Source organism: Girardinichthys multiradiatus, chromosome 24 (genome assembly GCF_021462225.1).
Source record: "Girardinichthys multiradiatus isolate DD_20200921_A chromosome 24, DD_fGirMul_XY1, whole genome shotgun sequence".
NCBI classification, from domain to species: Eukaryota; Metazoa; Chordata; class Actinopteri; order Cyprinodontiformes; family Goodeidae; genus Girardinichthys; species Girardinichthys multiradiatus.
The window spans coordinates 25346791-25373981 of NC_061816.1; the positions used below are offsets into that span (position 1 = coordinate 25346791).

The 27191-nt window shown below is 39.5% G+C and overlaps 1 protein-coding gene across 1 annotated transcript in view; it reads right to left on the bottom strand.

The window, feature by feature from the left end:
• The window catches only part of nlgn4xa (neuroligin 4 X-linked a), a 215133-nt gene that overhangs the window by 19495 nt on the left and 168447 nt on the right, over window positions 1-27191 (bottom strand). The window contains exons 4-5 of the mRNA XM_047355517.1: window positions 25581-25766; window positions 6844-7633 (exon numbers count right to left, since the gene is read on the bottom strand). Of these exons, the coding sequence (XP_047211473.1) occupies window positions 6844-7633; window positions 25581-25766 (976 nt within the window). The remainder of the gene's footprint in view (window positions 1-6843; window positions 7634-25580; window positions 25767-27191) is intronic.

Sequence of the window (27191 nt, forward strand, 5' to 3'; positions counted from 1 at the left end):
CTGAAGCAGAAGCAGTCACACTCCTGCAAAAAACACAAAAAATGTTCGCTGAGTCAAATCTGCATTTGCAAAACATCGCATCAAACCGCAGTAAAGTAATGGAAGCAATCCCAGTTGATGATTTGGCAAAAGACATTAAAAGCCTTGACTTGGACTCTGACCCTTTGCCACTGCACATAGGTTTAGGCATAAGGTGGAGCCTAGAGTCAGACACTTTCACTTTTCAAGTCTCAAAAGAACAAAGGCCTTTCACCAAAAGAGGCAGATAGTAATCTGCCATTAATAGTTTGTATGATCCTTTATGCTTTGTTGCGCCCACTACTGTACAGGGCAAAGCACTAATTTGGGATCTCACCACAGAACCATGCGACTGGGCAATCCGCTGCCATCAACCAAAGAAAGGTTATGGACTGCATGGAAGGATTCCCTTCTCGAGGTAGATCACCTGCACATTCCCAGACCATACGTGTCAATGTCTCCGTCCTCAGCCAAACACGGAGAGCTGTGTCTTTAGAGATGTCTCATCCACAGAAATTGATGCAGTCACATACTTGCAAGTGCTCAATGACCAAGGACAACACTTCACATGATTTGTCATTGGAAAGGCAAAACTAGCCCCTAAACCAGCTCATACTATCCCTCAGCAAGAGCTATGTGCCGCTGTTCTTCCTGTGGAAATGGCGGAGCTCACATGCCAAGAAATGGACCTTTAAATTAACATTGTTCAGTATTAGACAGACAGCAAAATTGTTCTAGGATACATTTATAACACATCAAGAAGGTTTTACATCTATGTTGCAAACATAGTGTCCAGGATCAGGAATCCTCCATTCCGACACAGTGGCATCATATTTCATCTGAAAACAACCCACCAGACATTGCCACACGTCCAATAACAGCAAACACATGTGAGTTTGAAGTCATCAAACCAGAACACAATGCAGATATTCGACCAGACATTAACGTGTATGTCATCAAAGCCAGTTTTGAGCCACCCAGCGCTTCGAAAGGTTCTCATCCTGAAAACATCTCATACAAGGTATGACAAAACTTATTACACTAGCTAGGAACAAGTTCAAAGCTTCAAAAAAAAAAAACACAACAAATCCACAAACACTAGCTAAACTAAAGGTCATCTCAAGTGTGCAACAGTAAGCATTCAAAGAGGACATTAAAAGACTGGATAGTTACTCCCCGAAAAACATCATATTTGAACTCTGCTTGTGAGGCATTACCACCAAACTGATGGTCACCAAGGTCGCCACCTGACCGAGGGAGCACCCCGATCTGTCGGTATTTGGATAATTGGAGCCAGAAAGTTAGTGTCCAATATACTCTATCAATGTGTAACATGCCATAGACATAGGGTTAAACATGCTGGACAAAAAAATGGCCAACCTACCACAGGATCAACTTGTTATGGAGCCCTCATTCGCTAGAGTTGGTCTAGATGTCCTTGAAGTGTGTTCTCTCGCAGGATCAGTGGATCAGCAGAAAGCAAACACCGGGTAGTTTTGTTCAGCTGCCTTGGGACCCATGCAGTTCACACAGAGGTAATTGAATCTCTGTCTACATCTAGTTTTATTAATGCCTTGAGAAGATTTTTTTGCTATTAGAGGCCCTTCCAACATTCTCAGATGGGATCATGACACCAACTTTATTGGGGCTTGTAGAGAGTTAAAGATTAACACAGATGATCCCGAGGTTCAAGACTACCTCAGCAACAAAGGCCATGCATGGACTTTTAAAACACACCTCACTCATTGCATATGGGTGGTTCATGGGAAAGAATGATCGGCGTTGCCCGCCGCATTCCAGATGGCATGTTACTCCAGTCAGGTCCTACTCATCTTACACACAGTCTTTACAACACTCATGGCATAAGTCATGGCAATCATTAATGCTCACCCATTAGTTCCCTTAACTGCTGATGCAGACTCACCCACTGTTTTAACACATGCGATGCTCCTCACTCTAAAGGCAAGCACCCACCTGCTCCTCAAGGGAAATTTGACCTTAAGGACATGTACGAAAAAACAATGGCAGCACGTTCAAAGTCTTGCTGAAGCTTTTTGGAAGGGCTGGAGATAAGAATATCTGACAATGCTTCAGCCAAGGAAAAGGTGGACTCGCGACAAGGTGAGTCCACTTCAAGTTGGAGATGTTTTGTTGAGAGATGACTTGCCTAAACGTAATGAATGGCCCATTGGAGTTGTTACCAAAACCATTCCCAGTGATGACAACAGAATCAGAAAGGTGGAAGTCAGAGTTATGAAACAAGGGACCCCTCGAGTCTACCTCTGCCCTGTGACCCAACTTATTCTCCTGCTCCCCCTAAAAAGTGATCAAAAAGACTGAAAAGTAATAATATAGTTGTATAAAATATTTATACCAGGTGGGGAGTGTGCTGGTATAGTTATAAAGTGATGTTTGAAATGAATAGGTTGTTTAGTAAGATCAGCTCCTCCAAGTCAGAGGCCATGGTTCTAGACCAGAAAATGGTGGCTTGTCATCTTCAGGTTGGAGTGGAGTTCCTGCCTCAAGTGGAGGAGTTTAAGTATCTCGGGGTCTTGTTCACGAGTGAGGGAAGAATGGAGTGGGAAATCGACAGACGGATCAGTGAGGCTGCCGCAGTAATGGGGGCACTGTGCCGGTCCGTTGTGGTGAAGAGAGAGCTGAGCCGAAAAAATATACCAGTCGGTCTACGTTCCTACCCTCACCTATGGCCATGAACTTTGACATGGCCATAGCCATGGCCAAGCACAGTGATACCATGGTCAGTAAACCATTTACCAGTGGTTTTGGCACTGTGAGCAGGTGCCAGGCCGTGCTGAAAAATGAAATCTTCATCTCCATAAAGCTTTTCAGCAGATGGAAGCATGAAGTGCTCCAAAATCTCCTGCTAGCTAGCTGCATTGACCCTGCCCTTGATAAAACACAGTGGACCAACACCAGCAGCTGACACGGCACCCCAGACCATCACTGACTGTGGGTACTTGACACTGGACTTCTGGCATTTTGGCATTTCCTTCTCCCCAGTCTTCCTCCAGACTCTGGCACCTTGATTTCCGAATGACATGCAGAATTTGCTTTCATCCGAAAAAAGTACTTTGGACCACTGAGCAACAGTCCAGTGCTGCTTCTCTGTAGCCCAGGTCAGGTGCTTCTGCCGCTGTTTCTGGTTCAAAAGTGGCTTGACCTGGGGAATGCGGCACCTGTAGCCCATTTCCTGAACACGTTTGTGCACGGTGGCTCTGGATGTTTCTACTCCAGACTCAGTCCTGTGCTTCCGCAGGCCCTCCTCCACAATCTTCCTCAGGGTCCGGTCACCTCTTCTCGTTGTGCAGCGTTTTCTGCCACACTTTTTCCTTCCCACAGACTTCCCACTGAGGTGCCTTGATACAGCACTCTGGGAACAGCCTATTCGTTCAGAAATTTCTTTCTGTGTCTTACCCTCTTGCTTGAGGGTGTCAATTGTGGCCTTCTGGACAGCAGTCAGGTCGGCAGTCTTACCCATGATTGGGGTTGTGAGTGATGAACCAGGCTGGGAGTTTTAAAGGCCTCAGGAATCTTTTGCAGGTGTTTAGAGTTAACTCGTTGATTCAGATGATTAGGTTCATAGCTCGTTTAGAGACCCTTTTAATGATATGCTAATTTTGTGAGATAGGAATTTTGGGTTTTCATGAGCTGTATGCCACAATCATCCGTATTAAGACAATAAAAGACTTGAAATATTTCAGTTAGTGTGCAATGAATCTAAAATATATGAATGTTAAATTTTCATCATTACATTATGGAAAATAATGAACTTCATCACAATATGCTAATATTTTGAGAAGGACCTGTATATCCACAGTTGTGGCTGTTGATGCAAGCCAGAGTTTGTTAATTAACCCATCAGGCATCATATTCATAGTGAATGTTTATTGTTGATTAGTTTCTTTATTATTGATTAGTTTCTCTTCTATTATTCTGGCATTTAAAAAGATTCTTTTTTTACTTAAATCAGAAACAGATTACTCTGATTTAACGTCAGACAAAAAGTTATCATTTTTCCTTTTATTTAGATATGTGGTTTCAACTTTACATGTAATGTGCCTTTTCTGGATATTTTGTTGATTTTTTTGTCTAACTGCTGAGGTGAAGCAATCATAAAAAGTAGAAACTTTACATGTATTTGTAAGTGAATGGACTGAAAATAAATTAGCAGCAGATCAAAAATGTATCACCCCCAGGTAATCTATACTTCTAATTCCGGCTTCTATTTCCTGTCCAAACACAACCATATGATTTTTGTAGAGATAGGCAATCTGCCGTGATCACAACTGGAGACTTGGCAACTTGTTAGGGAGACTTGCTGAGAAACAGCAACTCTCCCAGTGATGAATTTGCCTTCAGTAAATGCGGTCTTGGAAGTGCATAAAAAAACAGCAAGGAAAAAAGAGCCTTCCCAAAATGGCTGTGAGGAGACCAATTCCCCACTGATCAGGCATCAATTGAATTGTAGCCAAACAGCAAGCGGTGGAATCCGGCAGACTATCATGCTGATCAAGACTTTATTTGTCTTAAAGTGAATTCTCAGTGTGACTGGGTCACAAACAAGCTGATGCCTAATCTCAAGGTGTGTGTGAAGCAAAGAAACGTGATCCAAATATAAACAGCAAGCTAATCCTTTCACAAATCCTGCACAGTAGCACCACCAGGGGGGAATTTAATGTGTTTTATTAATCTCCACTTGATCTCTGTGACTCACTGACTAATCATTAAATAGCCAATCATAGCAAAAATATTTGTTGATACCCTGTCCCCAGATCCAGGTTTGGAGCATTATTATTAAATGTTATTTTAGAAAACATTTAGTAATTTCATTCTTCAAGAGGCTTCTGGAGATTTCACTTTATAGTTATTGCACTGTCTGCTAAAGTTTTACCTTACATGGGCTTTTGGTTATGTGCAGTAAGTGCCCTGTACAAAGCTGGTTGTCTCCTAATGCTAAGGATGATTTCAGAATTTCTTACATTGGAAAGCTTACGTTTTTCCATTTTAAAAGATACAGAAATTACATTGTCCCATTCAAATTTCACTGAAGCTTTAGCAGGTGTAACCTTTAACTAAAGTTGTATGTGTACCTTCATGTACCAGCACATAAATTAAACTTAATAGCTTCTAAAATAGTTTAAATCTACCCTCAAGCCAAACATGAAAAAAGTCCTTCCTATGATGCAACAGCTTGTAGAACCATCTTTCGCTACTTGAAGTGATTGTTTGCTGTATAATTTCATCAGTAAGAATGCTTTTATTTTGTCATTACACAACATGTCTTGCACAAGCAATGGGGGTCATATGGCATCACATCTGATTCTATAATGCTCTGGTACAAAGAGGGGTTCTTGGCCCACTCAATGAGTGCAAATGGATCGAGGTCCTGTGAATGCCAATCTCGCCCGAATCATCAGCTCTTCACCACTATGCTTGACAAATGATATGAAGTGATGGGGTCAAACATCTCTGCTTTGGTCTCATTTGTCCACAAAACATTTTTTTTAGAAGTCTTGTCTTTCTAGAAGTCTTTTCATTGAGATGCAGCTTTGCAAACCTGAGTGATGCTGCCATGTTTTTTTTTTTTTTTTTGTCCTGATAATTGTCCATGATAATTAAGCCCTATAGAAGCTTTTAGTGTTTTGGTTTGTTTTGCAATTTCTCAGTGAACAGTCCAATCTTGGAGTATATTTGTTCATTTCTTTGTTTATGTGCTTCACTCCATCATGAAATAATTTCAACTGCCAACCTAAGGTTCAAGTTAACCAATCACATATTATTATAATTTATAAAAGTGTTAGCCCCAACCACTAACTTAGCATGCATTTTAAGGGAGAACAGTGCCATAATTCAATAAGTTCAAAATTATTACTTAAATATGTAATAACATAATCAAAATGAGAAATAAATACATATTTAACTTGCTAAATATATCAGAATTAAATATGCCAATAATAAACAGTTTATTTTTACTGTCAGGAAATTCCTTTATCAAAGTCAGTGGGAAGGGCAAACTTTGCTTGGCCATGGTGACTGGCCAAGGTGATTGAGCTTCAAATGTGCAGGGGTCAAACAGCCGCTGGCTATTTAGAGATGTTATAGTGGGCATCCCAAAGGACTGAGGGCCCTCATTTGTGTGGTAATGACTGGGGTTTTCATCAGGACAATGCTGCAGTTCACAATGCCTGCCAAACAAAGGACTTCTTCCAGGAGAATACCATCACTCTTTTGGACCATCCTATGTGTTCCCCTGATCTAAATAAGACTGAGAACATTAGGGGATGGAATGCAAAGAGAAGTTTGCAAAAATGAATATCAATTCCAGACAGTGGATACCCAACATGCCTAAACAATTGAAGTGATCAACAAGAATGGTGGAACTACTCATGACGTCCTTCTTTGACACTTTGATTTTTGTTTTGAGGTGGTTTTTGTGTTTTTTGATATATGGCCTTAAACTTTTGATCAACTGATGAAGAACCTATTTCATTTAAATTGTTGTTTTCACAAAATTACCTGCTGATTTTAGTCTCCTGCTCCAAATTCTTCTTTTAGCTACTTAGAACATTTCTAAGATCTACGATGCAATTTGTTTTATTAATCTTAAGATTTTGATTAGGAGTGTATGTGAGAACATAATATATATCCAGAGGTTGCAACCGGATGTAGGGTACCACGTGTAACTGTCATTTACCAAGAGCGTAGGTGAACATAAGTGGGAATAGGATTTTATGAGTCATAAAAGGGTTGAAATCACAGTGAGAAAAGACAAAGACAAGAAATTAACAATAAAGGAACCCTTACCCTGTTTTAGCAAAATTAGTCCAGTATGTCATGACGACTGCACTCAGCATGACATCATTCTTCGAAAAGTTGCAGTTAAAAAGATCCGTGGGGCCAATCATAGGGATCCCAAACACATATGGTACCTCGTCACCATGAGCCGAATCAGCCCAGCTGGGCTTCATGTCGCTTTGACAGTGGTGGTAAAAAGCATAGAAGTAGGTGGGTGATCCGTACTGGGCATGGAGGTCAGCTGTGGCCACAGCTGGTGCCACCCACTGGTGGTCAGTGAAGAGTGCCACAAGGGTCTTGCGACGGGTTTCTGGATTTTCCTTGTCTGCCCAGTCAGTGTACATAAATTTGATGGTCTCCCGCAGAGTGTCCTTTCCCTCTGGGTAACCATAGAGATGATCCACAAAGTCTGACACTGCAAAGTCAAAATCGTTGGCAGACACTCCGTCTTCACTGTCCACAATGCCATCAACAAATTTAAACCCCTCACCCTGGTTGACCCCCAGCATGATGTCGTAGTTTAGAAACTCCCCTTGCTCCATGAGAATCTGTGGGTCATCTGGGATCACGTCACCATCAATCACAGGCCCAAAAGCAATGTGATACTTTGCAGGCGTGACGTACTGCTCAATTAGCTCCTTGTAGTTTTTCTTTTGCAGGCATTCCACTAGGTCAATGCTGTCCAGCATGTTGCAACCCACCTTCTCAGCAAGGGATTGGGTGTACTTTGCAGGCTGATAATTGACAGCCCAGCTGGACAGCGCTGTCCCACTCTGGATGATGGCTTTCTGGAACAGATCTGAGATAGACACTGGTATTAGTTAAACACAATGATAAAGAACGGCATTTTTCTTTTAATGGCTACACCCATTGTTCAAAAAGACGGAAATGTATAAAAATAAATCCTTAAGAATAATTAAAACTTTACATATCATTAGTGTTTACAGTGCTGTGAAAAGTGTTTTCCCACTCATTTTTGAGTGGGAAAAGACTCATTTTTGCTTCTTTGTAACTTGAGACAATTTTTTATATCCAGAAAGATAAATTGAGTAAATAATTAAAGCAATTTTCAAATGATGATTTCATTTATTAACAGAAAAATCTATCCAACTCAATGTGGCCCTAACTGAAAAATGTAATTCAGCCACATTGGGAGGTTTTTGAGCAGGACTGGCTTAAAGTTGTGTCACTTCTCATTTAGATTTATATTTTAATTTTGACTAGGACTCTCCAAAACCTTCATTTTGGTCTTGTGAGCCCTTCAGAGGTGGACTTTCTTGCTGTCTTCCTTCATAACTCAAGGAGCAGTCAAAAGCTAATGTTTGGAAATTCTTTAGGGTTTTCTTCTAGAGAGCAGAATTTATGGTTCCAGCAGCTAAGCAGTCCCAGACCATCATACTACCACCACTATGTTTGACTGAAGGTATGATGTTCTTTCTCTGGAGTACTGTTAGTTTTACACCAGATGTAATGGGAAAAATGTCTTAAAAAGTCCCACTTTTGTGTCATCAGGTCACTGAACATTTTCCCCTAAGTCATTAAGATGTTTTTGGGAAATGTGAGACAAGTGTTTCTCTTTTGGGTCAGAAGTGGTTGTGGTCTTGGAACTCTCCCATGGGGCCATTTTTGCCCACACTGTCTTTCCTATTGTTAAATTGTTAACTCTAACTTAAATCTTCTGTGATATCTTGTACAAATGAGGGTGGTCTTGAAGTAATTTATGTAGTCCTGATACTCTTGGGAAGGTTTTCCACTGTTTGTGTTTCTGGATAATCATTCTCACTGTGGTTCTCTGGAGTTCAAGACCCTTAGAAATAACTTTGTTTACATGCTAATAGATGTTAGTAAACCCTTTAACAAAATATTTTTGTCCAAAAACCATAAGCATCTGTTTCTGTCATGTTATGCATAGGTTTTGCTGAACCAAAGTGCAAGCAGGAGTGCATGGTGAGTAGAAGGATGTCTAACAACTGAACTCATAACTTACAACGAAATAAGCAACACATGGGTAGAGCAACTGGCATGGACCAGGCAGGCAAACAGTTAATCAGAAGAAATGTGGAGCAGCTGGTGGCAGGGTGAATTAGGGAGGCCAATTAACACAGATGAGCAGAAATAAAGAGAAGTCAAGGGAAGTAACAGAAATATATAAACAAGAATGAACCAAGAACCTAATCTACAATGAACTAAAGAACATAAACATGCAAGAGCAGAGAAACAGACGAGGAAACTCAAAACATCTAACACAGGCAAATCATGGGAGTTCCATCCTTTAATTACTTGCATAGCTGATTACTGAATCACAAACTACATTAAATGTGAACATTAAAACAGGTTTCCTATGGAGCACTTTTCTTAGTACAGTTTCTATGCTTCCAATCAGCAAATTGGTCACAATACATTTACCTTATTTGTAGACAGTTCTATTTATATTAATGCAAACACAACATGGTGACTCAACCAGGGTGATTTGAAAAGTATGATTTGAGCACAGACCCGACATTTCCCAGAAGGCCTGTTTAGCTCTATGCAAACTTGTATTGCCATTGCTCTCATTCTGATGGTAAGCTTCAGCAGAACCTCGACTCAGATGTTCACTTCAAAACAGCGCACACAGTAATGGTGAGGTTTTATGAGCCTGGCATGTTGATTCACTGGCTGATGATGCTGCCGTTTTCATGGCAGATTTACAGCGAAGCTCTGACTGACGGAGGCAAACGCAACACCCACATTACATTTCTATGTGATGTATTATACAGAAAATAAAGAATTCTTGGCAGGGCATGGGTTGTTTTTTTACGACTGCAGCCCTGAGTGCTGCCCCTTCAGAATGTTCAGACTTTTATCTAAATGTAAAGTAAGCCATTTCTGTTCCTGAAACTACACAACGCAGAAAAATGAAACAGAGCCAAAACACAACAACACAAACACTATTGTTTTCTTTGATCTTCTGTAGCATGCTCTTGTTCCATTGGATTACCTTTAAAATGAAGCCATCAGATGTTCACCTGTTACATCAAACTTTTTAATTGGTGCAAAAGGGATTTCCCCCCCCCCACACACACACAAATCGTGTCTTCTCTCAGATTTAGAAGATTAAAAAAAAATAATAATAATGCAATATTTAAGTGTATTTTAAATTATCTGTTACTGAAGCTTCAATAATAAAACTCTGGATGTTAACAATCCACAAGGTTTTAGGCTCAATTAAGATAAAACAACACCATAAACAAAACAGGAATATATGGTTAAAACTGTATATTTATATCCACTTTAAAAAACACATTATTTCTTAATGTTATATTAAATCAGACTAAACCTTTCCTGTTTTAGGTCAGTTAGAATTACCAACACTGTCAAATATGTGTCTTGTGCTTGTGCACATGCTGTTATAGTTATACAGCTGTCATAGAAGAAAGGCTGAAATTTCTGTGGCTTTGGTTGCTTCATTAAGCAATCAAAGAATGTTGCTGTAGTTGTTGGTAAACTAATAAGCCACAAAAACAAAACAAGATACTGACTTTCAACATATTGTTCGTTATTGGTGATTCTGTATGTTGGTACTGTCGTTGGTTTTTGTTGTTGGTGATGTTCTGGTTTTTTGCTGTTCTTATTCTGTTCCAACCCCTACTTCTTTCTCCCTTCTGTCTTGTCCTTTTTTCTCCTTATTCTTATGCTTTCCTGTGACCTTCTCAAATTAAGAATAATAAAGGTTCCAATAGGAGGATTATTTTAGACTCTCTTTGTAGAGCAAATGTGTCATATATCCCTGCATAAATATCACAGTAATACAGCTAAAAGCTTATAGGCAACACTACTGTGTGCAGTTTTACTAACCTTTGTTGCAATAAGGTTTACATGTATTAAGACAATTTTAAATCTTTGTAGAAGACAATAAAAGGGGCCTTGTCATGTTGAGCTTTAAGGTAGGACCCAAATGCAGGATGAATGGAATTGGTGAAAATGTTTAATAGAAAATAAAGACAATTACAGCTGACCAGGCACAGGAACAGACAGATGCTGACAGGCCTTTTGTGTAGTAATCTTCCATTTGTGCAAAAATGATCATTTTGCTCAATACATAACAATAAATGCCTTTTCTTCAGATTTTAGAAACATTAACATTACAAGTTCAGATGTCAGACAAAAATCTCAGAAGAAATCTCATTCCATAACCTTTTGCTGAACATTACCACAAAAACATGATACAGTTTGAGGAGTAAGAGTACAAAAGGGGCAGTATATCAGATGCAGTTACAGTTTAAAAAAATATATCTTGCACTTCCTTAGTTTTAAACCATTTACTTACAGCATCCCAGTGAGACATGCCTGTTAGGTTAATTGGTCACTCTAAATTGCCCTTAGGTGTATGAATGAGTGTGTGCGTGGTTGTTTGTGTGTTGTCCTGTGATGGACTTGCGAACTGTCCAGGGTGTACCCCGCCTCTCACCCATAGACTGCTGGAGATACACACCAGCTCCCCCGCGACCCACTATGGAAGAAGCGGTAGACAATGACTGATTGACTGACTGACTGACTTGCAGCATCCATACCTTTACCCAGGGGATATCTAATAATTGTAATAATATCAGAATTTTTAATTTCACAGGCAACTTTTTCATGTAATAACAGAACCACAACATGCTCCTCGGTAAATCGTTTATATGTTTGCAGTCTTTCATCACCTGCATTTATTTGTGGAACAGGAAACCTTTTCAAAAGATGTGGACTTTTTTTCCAAGAAGAAAATAAAAATGGATGTCTCCACAAGAGGAAGCGTCCCTCCTTTGGAGACATCAAAGGGCGCATTGATAGCATAAATACGTCAATGTTCAATCAATCAAAGTCTAATAAACAATTTTCTACTAAAATATATTTTTCGAACATAATAATGACAACTGTTATTAAATGAATTATAACATTGTCTAGGAAAGTAGGTCCTTTAAATAGCAAGTAATAATTTAATATCATAAATATGTTCACTTTATAGATCTATATTTTAATATAAAAATGAAGTTTTGACGAAAATTCAATCCAGAAGACTCCCTCCTACCTCAGCCGGCCCAATGGCTCTTCCGTGCGTCTCCGCCCATCTAATCAGCGTCGGGTCCGCACTTCCTCTTCAGCCAATCATCTCCAAGGCTTCGCTTTAAAGATCCTCATCGGCAAGATTCTTGCTCTTCCGCTGAGCTTTGATTCTCCTTCCAAGCATCAATGACACAGTCCTGCCTGTAACCCAGCACACGCCGCCACATCACCCGGGCGTCTCCGGCAGCAGCTTCTCTTCCGAGCGATCATCTGGCACCCCAGGCTTCCACGTCTTCTACTCCGGTTGTCCCTCAAATCCTTCCTGTTTCGTTCATTCTGTTCATGGACTCTCTCCAGCGCTCAAATCATCCATTACTCAGCTTCTTCGGGAGTCTGCTTCCAACTCTACCATGTCAGCACTTCCTAGTCTCCGCTGTATTCTCTCAACCCGCTCCTCGACTCCTCCCACTGTCATTCACCAGCGCAACATTTATCCTGGCTCGCCTCTTAGGTGAGATATATCACTTCATTCTCTTTTCTCAAACCGTTTTCTCATTCTTGCCCTTCAACATGATGTGTTTCGCACTCTTCTTTTCATTCCGGTCGTTGATATACTCTCATGCATTCTAACATCTCAGGCTCTGCTCCAAAAACGTCTTCTGCTCCTAACCCATAGAATTAGCTCGATCCCATCTGTCCCTCATCATCGATCTACATTTCAAACTGGCTTCCCGATTTTCTATTATATCATAATTCTTCTCTGCCAAGCCACATCCACCCTCACTCAATCAGGAGTCTGCTAGTCTGGTTTATTCTCACGTCTAAAATTTTACCATGACGCAAACCTCCTCCGATTCCTGCAGCTCAGTTAGTCAGAGCGCCCTTATTGTCTTCCTTTCTTCCAGCACTCCTGCCTAGCAAACTCAAGCCGCTGGCTTCCCACTCCAGTCACCTTACGATTTGGATTAGTATATCCTTCTGTTGTGGCGACGTCATTCTCTCGGCTAACTCGTTACAGCTTTATGGTCTCTTGTCCCGGTTGATATGGCCTCTGGAACGGATGGTTCATTTTATCCTTGTTGACAAGCTTGCATGCGAACACATATTAGAGCTAAGAATTTTCAGAACGTAATACCTTAGTAACTTTAACAATATGCTGCTTTTAACCTCTTGCCTTATCATTTAACTAAATAAATTATTTACCTAAAAAAAATTACACACCCTTTCATCGTTGTCAATTTTCCCTTGAGTGCTTTACCCTGTTTTTACCACTTATATTTTTAAACTTGTAAATATTGCCTTCTTTATTTTCTCTGTAGCACTATTCAAAATATGCAACATATAATATTTCAATTGCCGTGTCTTTACTTAACTTATAATTTGAAACTAGTTAAAATAGGCGCTAAGGATCATTTACTGTTTCAATACATCTTAAATTATATTTTCCTGTCATCATCGTGGTGCACTTCTCTCGGCAGACTAGGTCTGCGTTCTGTTCTGTTCGCTTGTGACTTTCGATTTACCGCACTTTCCTGGACTAAATGTTTTCACAGTAAGCATCTGCAATACTGCCGCAGCAGAACAGCAAACTCCAATGAAATAAATCATGTACAGACATATTAGTAAGGCCTTACCTCTATCGAATTCAGGCAGGCCCGTCATGTTCCAGCTTATTCTAATTCAGTCACCAATGCCCCGTCTCGTTTTAAATTTTCACGTATTCTGCCGTCTCTGTCCATCAGCCTACTTTCACCCTAATCTGATTATTCCTCCCTCTCCTTCCTTCGTTGCATTCAGTCTAACTTTACTGTATCTCAGATCCAGCCCCTTCCACTTCCCTACAACAACTCAGCTGCCTGTTGACTTTGGCATTCTCTTCATATGTCCGCCCAAACTTTCATTCTGTGCTCTGCTCAATTAGCTCTTAGGTAAAAGCTTCTGCATGAACTGGCAATGGTTGGCCTGTTCAGTTTAAACTTATCCTTGCTTCCCCTTTTTGCTCGTCAGGCATGACCAAGTCATTCTCTCTGCCCGCATTGTCAGGTTTACCAGTTCCCATTCTCTTGCTTATCAGCTATCACATATTTTCTCCGTTCGCTGTCGGGCTTGCCCACGTCCACATCCGCAGGCCTAGTCATGTTTAACACATCCCATCTTCGCCTCATCAGGCGCATTCCAGCCTAAGCAGCTTATTCCATTCCCTTTCCAGCCAGTCTGCTTCATCTTTTTCCTCCACTCAGTCAGTTTAGCCCTTTCTCGACACTCCGTTATGTTTCCTTTCCCTTGTCTTTGGCCACATTCATGCCCTTTCCCTCTTTCGCCTGTCAGGCTCTTATCATCCTTTTCCTCCCTAGTCCTCCGTTCATATCTCTTTTCCTCGGCCTTGGCCTTGGTTTTGGGGTGTATCATATCTAATCTTAATTCTTTGATGTTCAAGCCCTCTTCGGGCTTCCGGTTAAGTGCATTTACCTCCTCTAATAACGTTCGTTCCATTTAGATATTTAGTCTTCCCTGACTTCAAGTACTATCCTGATCATTTCGAACCCATCTCAATATTCCAAAGGTAAGGCCCATGTTTAATTTTATTGTTTGCCTCGATAACCATTCAGCTAATTTCAAGCCATGCTCAAATTTGCACTCAAACATCACCCATCATGCCCCCTTTTTCTCTCTACAGCATGTCTGCTATGTCTGCCTCCTGGTTCCTCATATATTTTAGACAGACCCTAATCCTATGCAACCTGCCCCCGGTCAGTTTAGTCGTTCATTTAGAATAGGGGCAGCCATTATTGCAGTCAATCGAGGATTTCCTCAGCTTCACTGCAACAACTCGGCCAGTGGTCATCTTCATCCTTTCTTCGTATGTTCGTCCAGACTTTCAATCAGTCCTTTTTGCTCAAAGATCTCTCAGTTCCTAGGTATGAATTCGCATTTCTGGTAGTGGATGGCCTCCTTTTCACTTCATCTCCTTTAATCGATTTATCTAATTTATATTTATTTCAGGTTGCCATTCCAGTACTTGTCAAACCCTTCAATCACTTCTTCATTCATTTCATCTTTCACTTGTTCGCCAGTAGGTATGTTCTCTCTCTCTATTTTACCCTCTTCACTCTTTCACTTCTTCCCCTTTTCATTATGCCTCTTCGGCATTACGCATTCCTTCTCGATGCCTACACAGCTTGAGTCATCATGTATCGCATTGCAGCATCATGAAGCAATTCATATGGCTTTGGGGCTGAACGCAATCATTATTTCGATGCCTTATCTGCTCAATTCATCTTTCCCTGTTTTCTTCAATTAACTCATATGCCTCCGCGGCATAACATGTCTGTCCTTAATTTTCTATTTCAACCTTCAATTTTGTATTCTTTAAATTAATTCTTCAATTCTCCACTCTCCTTTTCTTCTATTTTGTTTTTAAAGCTCCTTCCTTCGACTCCTTTATCTCGTCCGCTTTCTATTTTTATATTTGCACCACTCATTTTCCTTCTACCAGTACATCACTTCTACATTTCATCACTTCACTCAGATCGCCAGCAGGTACATCTATTCTCTTTATTTATTTTACCTTCTTTTCACTCTCACTTCCCCCTCTATTATATGGTAAATGGAATGAACTTATATAGCACCTTTCCAGTCATACAGACCACTCAAAGTGCTTTACACTATAACCACATTCAATCGCACTCACATTCATACACCGGTATGCGGATCGGCAAGCAACTTGAGATTAAGTGCCTTGCCCAGGGGCACATCAACCTATGGCAGAAGGAAGCTGGAATCGAACCCACAACCTTCTGATTGCAAGACGACTACTCTTCCTACTGAGCCACAGTAGGAAGTCACCTATTCCTATTCCTATCCATTATGCCTTCTCGGCACTATGCATTCATTGTCTCAATGCCCTCTCAGCTCGAATAATCATGCATCGCATTGCAGCATCAAGCAACAATTCATATGGCTTTGGGGTCTAACGCATTCCTTATCTAGATGCCTCCACAAGTTCGTTTTCTACTACCATCAACTCATATGCCTCCATGGCATAACGCATTTGTCCTTAATCTTTCCATCTCAAACCTTCTATTTCTCATTCTTCTCTAAATTAATTCTTAATTCTCCGCTCTCCTTCTCTTTCTTTGTTTCCACAATTCCTTCATCTTGCCCGTATTCTATTTCTATGTCAGCTTCACTCATTTCCCTCCTACCCGTTAATCTCCATTCATTCCCGTATCAACTTAATTAATCCTCAACCATATTCTCCTTTTATAACTTCTTCCTCATGCTTTCTCATTTTTCACCCTTTTTACTTCGCTTCTCTAAGTCCTTCATTAACCCATCATTATTTCAGCCTCGGCCGGCCTCGGCCCTTTTTGTGGGGAAGACATCCCTACTTAATCCTATAAAAATACTCATTCAATCTCTCATCATTCGCAGCGTTCAGGTCTTCTCCCCCAGTGTCTGAGCACCAAAGAAAAATGTATATAAATAAACTTCTAATATCCTTTCTTTGTGTTTTCATTTATGAGTCTGACAGGATTGAAATTAAGTTTTGACAAAAATTCAATCCAGAAGACTCCCTCCTACCTCAGCCGGTCCAATGGCTTCTCCATGCATCTCCGCCCATCTAATCAGCATCGGGTCCGCACCCCCTCTTCAGCCAATCATCTCCAAGACTTCGCTTTAAAGATCCTCATCGGCAAGATTCTCTTGCTCTTCCGCTGAGCTTTGACCCACCTCCTCCCCATCTCCTCCTTCTGGACTCTCAACCACCAGATTCTTCAGGCCTCCACTCCACCACCAGTCGGATCCCGGGCGAAGACAGCCCTACTTAATCCTATAAAAATACTCATTCAGGCTCTCATCATTCACAGCGTTCAGGTCTTCTCCCCCGGGGTCTGTGCGCCAAAGAAAAATGTATATAAATAAACTTCTAATATCCTTTCTTTGTGTTTTCATTTGAGTCTGATAGGATTGAAATATGTATTACATATGTTATATTAAAACTGTTTACAGTATATAATATAGCACACCGTTATAATTAAGGATGGAAATATTTATTTCCAGTACTATTTAAATGACTAAAATGCATTCAACAACGATCCAGAAGTGATTCTGTTTTGTGCAAGCGCAAATGAGCTGACAGTACGGATCGTGCTTCCAGGACAGATCGTGTTGTGACATTGCTGACTTCTGAACACTTTCAAAACTTTGGCTGAAGTGGTGCTTGTAATTCCAGTCTCTAGTGTGTCGATAGCGTGCAGATTCAGCCTCCAGAGCGACATCCACGTTAAGTTGTGTGTCCAAGGCAAGATGCAAACCTCATGACTATAGCCTCTGCAGCAATCCCACTCACACGCACAAGTGGCTGTACAATTAAGGTCCATGTGGACCAGGAAGAAATTGTGAGACTGTGCATTCAGATGACAGTAGGTTCATATTTTATATGTTATTGTTTAATTTTATTGTTTAGAGGTAGTTACTAGGACCACAGTCTGTTGTTTTTGTCACTACGGAGAAAAAGTTAAATGTATTCATCTGGTTGATGTGGGTTCTCTGTTCAGCTTGTTCAGATTGAATATTAATTAAAATGAATAAAAACGAATGCTATTGATTGTTTATTATTACCCGTCACTTTATTTTTTAAAGTGATAATTATTAGATTATGACTGGATTTGTTTTTACCCTGTTAGTCAAAATGACAGACAACCAAAAAGACTAGTGCAACCTCTGCTGTTAATGATATAAGGAAACAAATGATGCACATAAAAAATGTATTTTTACTAATATGATTTTGCATGGCAAATTTTTGACTTTAATGACTGCCTTAAGTCATTTCAGTTAAAGAGGCTCTTGAAAAATAATTTCATTATCTTGCTGTACAAAGTTTGAGATCTCAATATCAGTGAGTTTTTAGTGGATCACTGCTGACAGTTCAGCATGGCCAGGAGGTATTCAACAGACTGCCAATACTCAACAAATGGCTTAAAAAGGCATGTGCTTCAAAATTTGTGACCTTTATCAACAATTTCAACATTTTATGGGAATGCAGGATGGGTTTTGTGTTAATAAATCTTGAGTACAACTTTTCACTCCCAACATTTTTTTATTCTCTGAATCACACAACAGCCTCTACCACATACAGGAGATGACAAGAAAGTCCACAACTGATAGGGACAACTGCAGCCTGCTGAGATAAGGGTGAACCAGGGAGGGCAGCAGACCCACAAAGAGACTTCTACATCACATCACTAAGAGGAATCTTCCCAGACTCCAACAAGACAAGTGGACCGCCGGTTAAACGTTAAAATAGACGACCCCAAACCTTTCTACCCTAACACCCCATTCACCTCTCCACCCAGCACAGACTCCACTGACAGTATAAAAAAAAATCCTTGACAAGATTGGAATCCAACTCACCCCACACCCAAATCCCACATTTTCTCCACATATCAGCAATCCAGCCCCTGGCACTAAATCAGCATCTACCACAAGTCACCAAGCCCCTCCACCTCCTATGTCTCCTCTACATATACAGAATGACAAGCCTGTTTTTATTCAATTAAACAAACAGAGATGCGTCATGTCTGGGCAGTAAGACTACCAGCAGTAATTATTTCCAAGAACACCTTGGCCCACTATGGGAAAATGCTGTAAAATCACTGTGCTAATAGTTAACAGAAAAAAAGAAAATCTAAACAAATAGTATACAGAAATTAAACTCAAAATCTATTCCTTTTTGAGTGCAACTTGCCACAGAAATAATACCAGCCACTAAGTCATTTAAAATGGCTTTATGCCTTTATGATCTTTGTCAGGAAAATCATTTTTAATCCATGACTTCATTACTGATAATCTTAATATTATGTTTTTATCAGAAACATGGTTAGATAAAAATAGTGAGACACCTACACTTATAGACTCAACGCCTACCAATTACAATTTTCTAAGTGAGTGCAGGGAGGAAAAGAGAGCGGCAGGGGTGGCCATCTTGTTTCATGATACACTAAAGTGTAAAAAGGTGTTCTTGGGCAAATTGGACTCCTTTGAATTTCCAGGTCTGCTCAATACATGTATATGAATGTTTACAGGCCTTCAAAAACCCCAAAGGAACCTTTTCAGTGATTTCAATGACCTTCTTCTGTGATTCGAGTTGATTACAATTGTCTCATTATTGGGGGAGACCTCACCATCCATGTGTACAACCCCCATGGCAGATGTGGAAAGGAACAATGTGATACACTTAAAAATGTATCACAATTGTTGGCTATTTGGCCCAACATGTCAAACAGCCAACAATCAGGACATATTTTTGACTTGATCATCAGCAAAGGTAAGCATTTCCCAGGTCTTTGTAACTACTATTATTGCCCTATCTGACCACTTTTCTGTTATTTTTGAAAGAATAAAAAACCCTCCTGTGTCTGAACTTCACTCTACCAGGGCCTGTAATGAATTCACCAATTTTGTTACTGAGAAAATTCAGAAAATTACAATGGTAGTCAGTGCATCAATATTAAGTCCAGTACCAATGGTGTGTCCAATCCAAACAAATCTGGACAAAATGAAACAATTCTTACAAACAATAACAACAACAAATGCTTAGAAGAAAATATACACCAGTTAAACTCCTTCAGCTTTCCTGACGGTTTACCTTCTGTTTTAAATTTGAAAGTTTTGCCTGTCATTGCATCTGATTTGATTCAAATTTTGATTGTTTCAAACACCTTTTTGTCAAGTGTTTTCCCCCAGGCCTTTAAAACAGAAATGATCAAACCAGTGTTGAATTGTTTTTCAACACTGGTTTGGACAAGTTGCCATTGCAAAATTACAGGCTTATCTAAAATCTCCCATACATCAGTAGAGTTAAAGAAAATGTTGTGTGTTTCAACAGTTAATTACCTCCTTAACAATTGTTGTCCCCTAGCCAAGGGAAGAAACATGGACAGAACTGTAAACCTACAAAGAGACTGGTAAAAATGTTATTCACTAAATAAACTGCATTAACCCACTTTTAGTACAGCCCAGAAAGGAGGAGTCAAGGTTAGAATCCTTGTGATGTCATGGAGCTGATCGCATAAGGGAGGCAGCGCGCAACTACCTAAATGTCTTTAAAGTCAATGGCGAATAAGACTCTACTTCAAAGAATCCTTGAATCCCCCTTTGACTACAATCTTGCATTTGGTACTTGTTGATTAAAGAACAACCAAAAATTAAGTTATGAACTGCTGTTTGGGGATCCAGCAAACCTTTCTTTCTGAGCTTCTGCAGAAAAGGAATCCTAGCCCGAGGTTTCCCTAGAAGAGACAGTGTCTCTAATCACGTCGAGTGAAGTGGCTTTTCCCCTCCCTGCCTGAGAGTAGGCGGCATAGGAACCACAGCATTGCACACCTTCCTGTGTCCCAGTCTGGGGAGTAGAAGCTACCACAAGCTGCTATCTAGAGCACTTCTCTTTGTTTATCACCTTCACCACATAACCCAACACTCTTCACTCCTGTTCATCAGAACGGTTCAAATAAGTAGTGGTGTCTGGGCAGAAATTAGTTTAGGATGAAATTCTCTAAATATTGTTTATTTAATGGTGCTTTGTTTCGTTTGATGTGGCAAAAGTTAAACTGTCAATGCTAATGGCTATTGAGCCATTAGTTGTGTATTAAACTTACGACAGACTTTATTTCAGTAAATGGGTTAAGATCAGCCACAACGCACTAGTGCTCATTATTGGTATTTCAAGCACATGTGAAACTAAAAGAGTTGCTAAATAAGTTATTTTTCTTTGTTAGCTAAAACCACCAACTGCTAACACTAGCGCCAGGAAGGTGAAATATATGTATCTGGCTCGTCACTATCTTGTGAGAGCTCATCGACGTTCCTCTGCACCATTTTAGTAGTCCATTTCAATCTGCAAAGACTCACAAAGAAAAGGGATGGCAATTAGAAAAGTTTTTATAATGTGAAATTACATCATTATTTCTTTGGCACTCGGACCAGGGAGGAAGACATGAATGCTGAGAATGACATGAGTTAATATGAACATTTGTAAGGTTTAGATTTAGAGATGTCTTCCCCCCGATCCGACACTGGTGGCGGATTGGCAGCCAGGAAGCGAGGAAGCCGGAAGGAGATGGGAAGGAAGATGGTGGAGGTGGGGTGGAGGAGGGATGAGCTCAGCTGACAAGTGAGAATGAACACAAAGGTCCTTTAAAAGCAAGGCGTCGGAAGGTGATTGGATGGAGAATCAGGTGGACAGGATGTTGATTGGAAGGCCGGGAGATGCACAGAAGAGTCATTGGAAGGTGGAGGTGGTGAAGGTGAGTCTTTCATTCTGAATTTTGGTCTAAACTCCATTACTCCATGTAATGGCTTATTAATTTCTAATGGCTAGTTGATATGTAACTCAGCAAATCATTCTTAAAAATAATGATTTGTATTGTGACTAGTTGTTTGAACACATAATTGTTCTTAATTAGTTTTTAAACAAATTTGACCTTATTTCCAAATTCCTCACAAAAAAAACAGTTTGTCCACTCTGATCTGTGATATATTTGCATAATTTGTATTGTTTCCTTTTTACCTTGCTTTGTATATAGTTCATTAGTTTTCCTTATTCCTTCATTTTGCTTGGTTTTTTTTAGTTGATTTTTTTCTAGCCTCGTTAAAGCGGTTGTTAATTGGGCTTCCTCCCACAGTCTAACGACATGCCTGTTAGGTTAATTGATCTCTCTAAATTGCCCTTAGGTGTGTGAATGAGTGTGCTTGGTTGTTTGTGCGTTGCCCTGCGATGGACTGGCGACTTGTCCAGGGTGTACCCTGCCTCCCGCCCATAGACTGCTGGAGATAGGCACCAGCTCCGCCGTGACCCACTATGGAATAAGCGGTAGCAAATGACTGACTGACTTTTTGTTAATAAATTCTTATATTTATTTTTAAATTATTCCATATGTGTGCAAAATTAGCTGTTTTGAGAATGCCAGAGCTCAACCCACTCCATCTATTGCTCTAATACCACCACCATGCATACATACATACATACATACATACATACACACATACACACACACCACTCCCATTTGCCTGCTGATACACTTGAATTTCCCCAGTGTGGGACAATAACATATATTTCTATTTGAAATATTAGTCAATCTAATCCGTCAATCTCTCATCTATTGCTCTAATACCATCGCTATATTGGCCTGGTATTCACAGGACAATATTTGACAGACCTAAAGTTGTTTGGTTAAATATTAAATGACCATAAATATATACCTGCACAGCATTATGGCCAGCTGCTTTGACATCTTCCAGTCAGGTTTCTGTGCCCACAACAGCACTGAAACTGCCCTTGTCAAGGTGTTCACTGACAACCGCATGAATGCAGATTGTGGAAGAAGCACATTACTGGTATTATTGGACCTCAGCACAGCATTTGATACTGTTGACCATGGTATATTACTGGAGTGATTGGAGAACTGGATCGGTCTTTCTGGTACAGTACGTAACTGATTTGAGTCTTATTTAAAGGACAGGGACTTTTTTAATCAATAGGGTAACTTTACATTAAGATTGACAAGAATCAATTGCTGGGTTCCCAAAAGGTTCCATCTTGGGGCCCCTCGTATTTTATATTTAAATGCTCCCACTAACTAAACTTTTAACAAACAACCAGATAAGTTACCATAACTATGCAGATGGCACAGAGCTAAACATTACAATGTCACCAGGTGACTATGAAGCCATTCAAGCATTTGCTAGATGAACAGAATACATAATTGCTTGAAAGTGCGGTAATTATCTTCAGCTGCCTAAACTTTACATCGGACAGCTGCAGCTGATCCAGAACGCCGCTGCCCATGTCCTTACTAAAACTCCCTGTATCTTAGAGGATGGACTTTAAAATATTTCTGCTAGTTTATTTATTTATTATATATTTGTCACCGTTGTATTGTCTTTCCAGATCACTCAGGTCTTCTGGTTCAAGTTTACTCTGCGTCTTCAGAATCAGAACAAAACATGAAGAAGCAGCATTCACTTTTTATGCTCCACAAATCTGGAAAAGGTTCCAGAAAACTTTAGAAATGCCAAAATACATGATTTATATAAAAATATATTTTTTTTACTTACAATAAGGCATGGTTTCCCATGGTTTCTCTGGCAGAGAAACAAGGTAACAGAGTAAAAGGCAGTATCATGGAAGATTCTAGCGGTAAAGAAAGATAAGTCAGTCTTAAATACTAAGGTAGGGGTGGAAGATGACAAAGACACCAGATGAGCTAATCAGAGGAAATGTGGAACAGCTGTGGTAGCAGGAAAACAGGGAAGCTTAGGGAGGCAGAGTAAACCACAGGAGTGGAGCTAAACTAACACACAAGCACACAACAAACCCCAAGGGAAGAGTCTAACAGAGATCTAGGAGAAATAAATCCAAATGTACAAAGAACAGAACACAAGAATAAACTAAGAAACTAAAAACCAAGGGATGTTGTGCATTTATGATTGTTTGGCTATTAGCAATCAATAATTGTAATTAATAACAATCAAACAAAATTTGAATAAAGTTAGGCTATTAAATTTTCAGTCAGACTAACAAATCAAAGCAGCAATGTTGGGCAACAGTGATTAGTTAGGTTTTTAATAATTGGAATCAACAACTATGTATTAACAAAATTACAAATAAAGTTAAAATATAGAATTTTAGTCTAATAAATCAGGGCACCACCTGATCAGCAATCATTAGTGAAACAACTTTCAGTCTGTCAAGTATTTTCCTGTGAATACAAGCCCAATATGGAATGGTATTCGAGAACAATAGATGAAAGAGCCCATTCTTGCAATGGCGTTCCATTCACAGCATAGCCCTACACACATACACAGAATAAAAGGTACACCTTCTCTTAAAATATAAAAGAATTTATTAATAAAAGCAATTCAACCTTAGGTTAAAATATTTCAGTAAACAAACTCCAACTAGGCTAATAAAACACAACTAAAAAGCTTTATTTTAAGGAATTTGGAATGAGGCTAAATTGGTCTTAAAACTAATTAAGAACAACCAGGTTACGATGCAAATTAGAAGGGTAAATAAAATATTTGTTTTAATAAAACAACATTTTAAACAACGATTTGCTGAATTAAAAATTAGTATTGAACAATTGATTCTTAATGTTGTTAACCACCCATCACAATGAATAATTTTTGAATGGAGTTGATACACAAAATGGCAATGAATGAATATAAATATCTGATCTTCCTGATGGCAGGAAGTTTGCCATTAGGTCCAGGGGTAATGACTTATGGACAGTGAGCAAAGAGCCATGGTGGCTGCTCTCAGTAGCAGCTGGGGGTAGCTTCTGCTAGGATTGTATGCTTTATGCATGCAGAGCTACAGTTTTGATTCTTTTCTCTTTAGGCCGTGGGGAAAACCACTTAGTCCTATCTTCTGGCTCAGATTCCTTATTTGCAAAAGCTTAGATAGTAAGGTTTAAGACAGCTTTTCTTAATTACCCCTGTGATATGAACACTGGATGCACATACAGCAGATCATACCTTAACTTTTCCTTGGCTTATGATCAACAGATACACAGACAAAAGATGATAGTCAACTTTGGAAACAAGTTTCAAAGAAGTACAGTCCTAGCCAGCAAGTTCCAGACCTTCAAGCATATTGTCTCCCCAATGCGATCAGCTGCGCCGCCACAGGTAAAAGAGGAAGAGGTGTGGCTAGGAGAAGTGTTTTGTTAGTGGCTCCATGAAGGGATTCCTGCTGTGACTCCTCCTTTCTGAGTGAGTTGTCTGGAAAAGGTTAATGCAGTGCATTCTGGGATTCACAGGTATTTTTTTACCAGTCTCTTTGTGTAGTTCAGATGTTTTTCTACATCCATGGCTGGGCGCAACAGAAAGAACAAATAAGGCAACATGATTTTTAACATTAATAAGAACAGGGAAACACACTGAATAATGTAGGCTTTGGTGCCACGATGCAGCAACTGAACAATAATATATTACCGGTCAAAGGTTTTAGGTACACTTTTTCACTTAATGGGTTTCTTTATTTTCATGACTATTTACATTGTAGATTCTCACTAATGACAACAAAGCTATGAATGAACACACATGGAATTATATGGTAAACAAAAAGGTTGAAATAACTCTAAACAATTTTATAGTTTAGATTCTTCAAAAGAGCCACCCATTGCTTTGATTACTGCTTTGCTCTCTTGGCATTTTCTCCATGAGCTTCATGAGGTGGTTACCTGAAATGGTTTTCCAAACAGTCTTGAAAGAACTTCCCAGAGGTTCATTGAGAGACGGTCAAAGGTTAATATTACTGTCATCACAGCAAATGGTGGCTATTTTAAAAAAATGTAAAATATAAAACATATTTAAACATATCTTACAATTTTGTGTTTGCTAGAGAATTCCGTATGTGTTCAGTCACTGTTTAGAGGCCTTCAGTTAGAATCTATGTACAATTATAATAGTCATAAACATAAAGAAAACCATTAAATGAGAAAGTGTCTAAAACCTTTGACCGGTAGTGTATGTCCACACCGCTAAGCAAAGCCCTTCTGTGTTTGTAAATGTTTCTGCCCTGTAACATTACATAAGGGGGAAAAAATGCTGATTCTAAAGTCAGCTCTGATTTTAGAAGTAAACGTTGCTATGATTTAAGATGGAAATTCAAAGCTCAACTTCTCTTCATAACTCTATGGAGGAGTTCATACCTTCTGAGTAATGCGAAAGACAGAGCAGGCTGACGCAAGACGCTCCAGCCCCCGAGCCAAAAATGGTCACTCTTTTTGGGTCTCCTTTGAAAGCATAGATGTTTTCTTTGATCCACCTGAGAGCTTGTATCTGATCCAAAAGACCATAATTCCCTTTGGCTGCCTGGTCACCTGTGCTTAAAAAACCTGGAATGATGAAAGTACAGAAGAAAGAGAAGGAGAAATAGTTTTTAGTTACTTTGACACTCAGTGATGGCTACTGTTATTAGTGTTTGTGATACATGCAAAGAACATTTTTGTGGTTTTTTGAGCAGCCTTTAAACAGGAGCTAAACAGTGCTTGATATAGCCACTAAATAACTTAATATAAGCAATAAGCTCTTTAGGACCACTGGCTGGCTGTTAGTGTTCAGTCACGGTAAAACTAGTTTTAATGTAATATTGGGGGAAGCTAATTAAACTTTTGCTGTTACCATATAATGTAGCAGATGCTACTAATCCAAAGTATGAAAAGTATTGGATCAAAAGTAATATTTTATGAATAACCCAAACAGCAGCAAATCTATAGAAAAAAATTACTGAAAAACATAAGACCCAATGTATAACAGTGGCCAGTCCAATCCCAGATCCTAGCCTGAGGTAAAAACTGTGGAGGGACCTCCAGAAAGTCATGAAATCAAATATTTTATTAATTATATCCTTGATGTAATATACTTTAAGTTGAAATCAGAAATGATGCTTGTATGGATGAGGACTCATGTAAGAAACAGTTAGTTTGTGTCAAAGTTTGTGCTTGGTTGGGACCAGGATGCATACATAGTCTTTGGAATCTTTTCTTTAATAAAACAATAAACAAATTACTTACACCAGGAGATGGTGCAGGAGACACAGGAATAAGATAACAGGACCAACGGGGAACAAGTGAAACCGGTAAGCTTTTATACAGAGGGATGAATGGTGAAACAAAGAGAATGAGAGAGGCAAGTGATCAGATGATCGCTGGCAGGTGTGAAGACCATGTGTAGGGAACTAAGAGAATAAGTTTCTATGGCAACGAGAGCTGGGGAATTGCAGAGGCAGGAGGGGAAACTAAACTAGAGACAACTCTAAGGAAACAAACACTAAACTAACTGGGAAGAGTGACAGAAACCTAAACATAAGCTAACATAAATAGTAACTCTAGAAGGAACTAAATCTAAGGACATGGAAACAAACACAAGAATACTACGAGAAACTAAAACTAAATAAAACCAAAGAGGGACATAACCATAAAGAACAAAACAAAAGAGAACTAAACTAAATAACAGACTTGGGGAAGAAAATAGATCTAAAGTAAACACACACGCACAAGGATCTAAACAAATATTAACTAGACAAAAGTAAACTACTAATCAAAGGAACAGGGAAAACCTAACGGAAAAGTAAATCAGAACACAAAATGGTAGATCTTGACAGTTTGACTCTAACTTTGAACTGTTAAACAGAAATCAGGGCTGGGTGAATATAAACTTACCTCTCCATCAACATCTTCTTATATTTACTCAGTTTAGCAGTGTGCGACATTTCTATTGGTTTGATGATATAAAACATTTAATTGTGATAATAAAAAAGC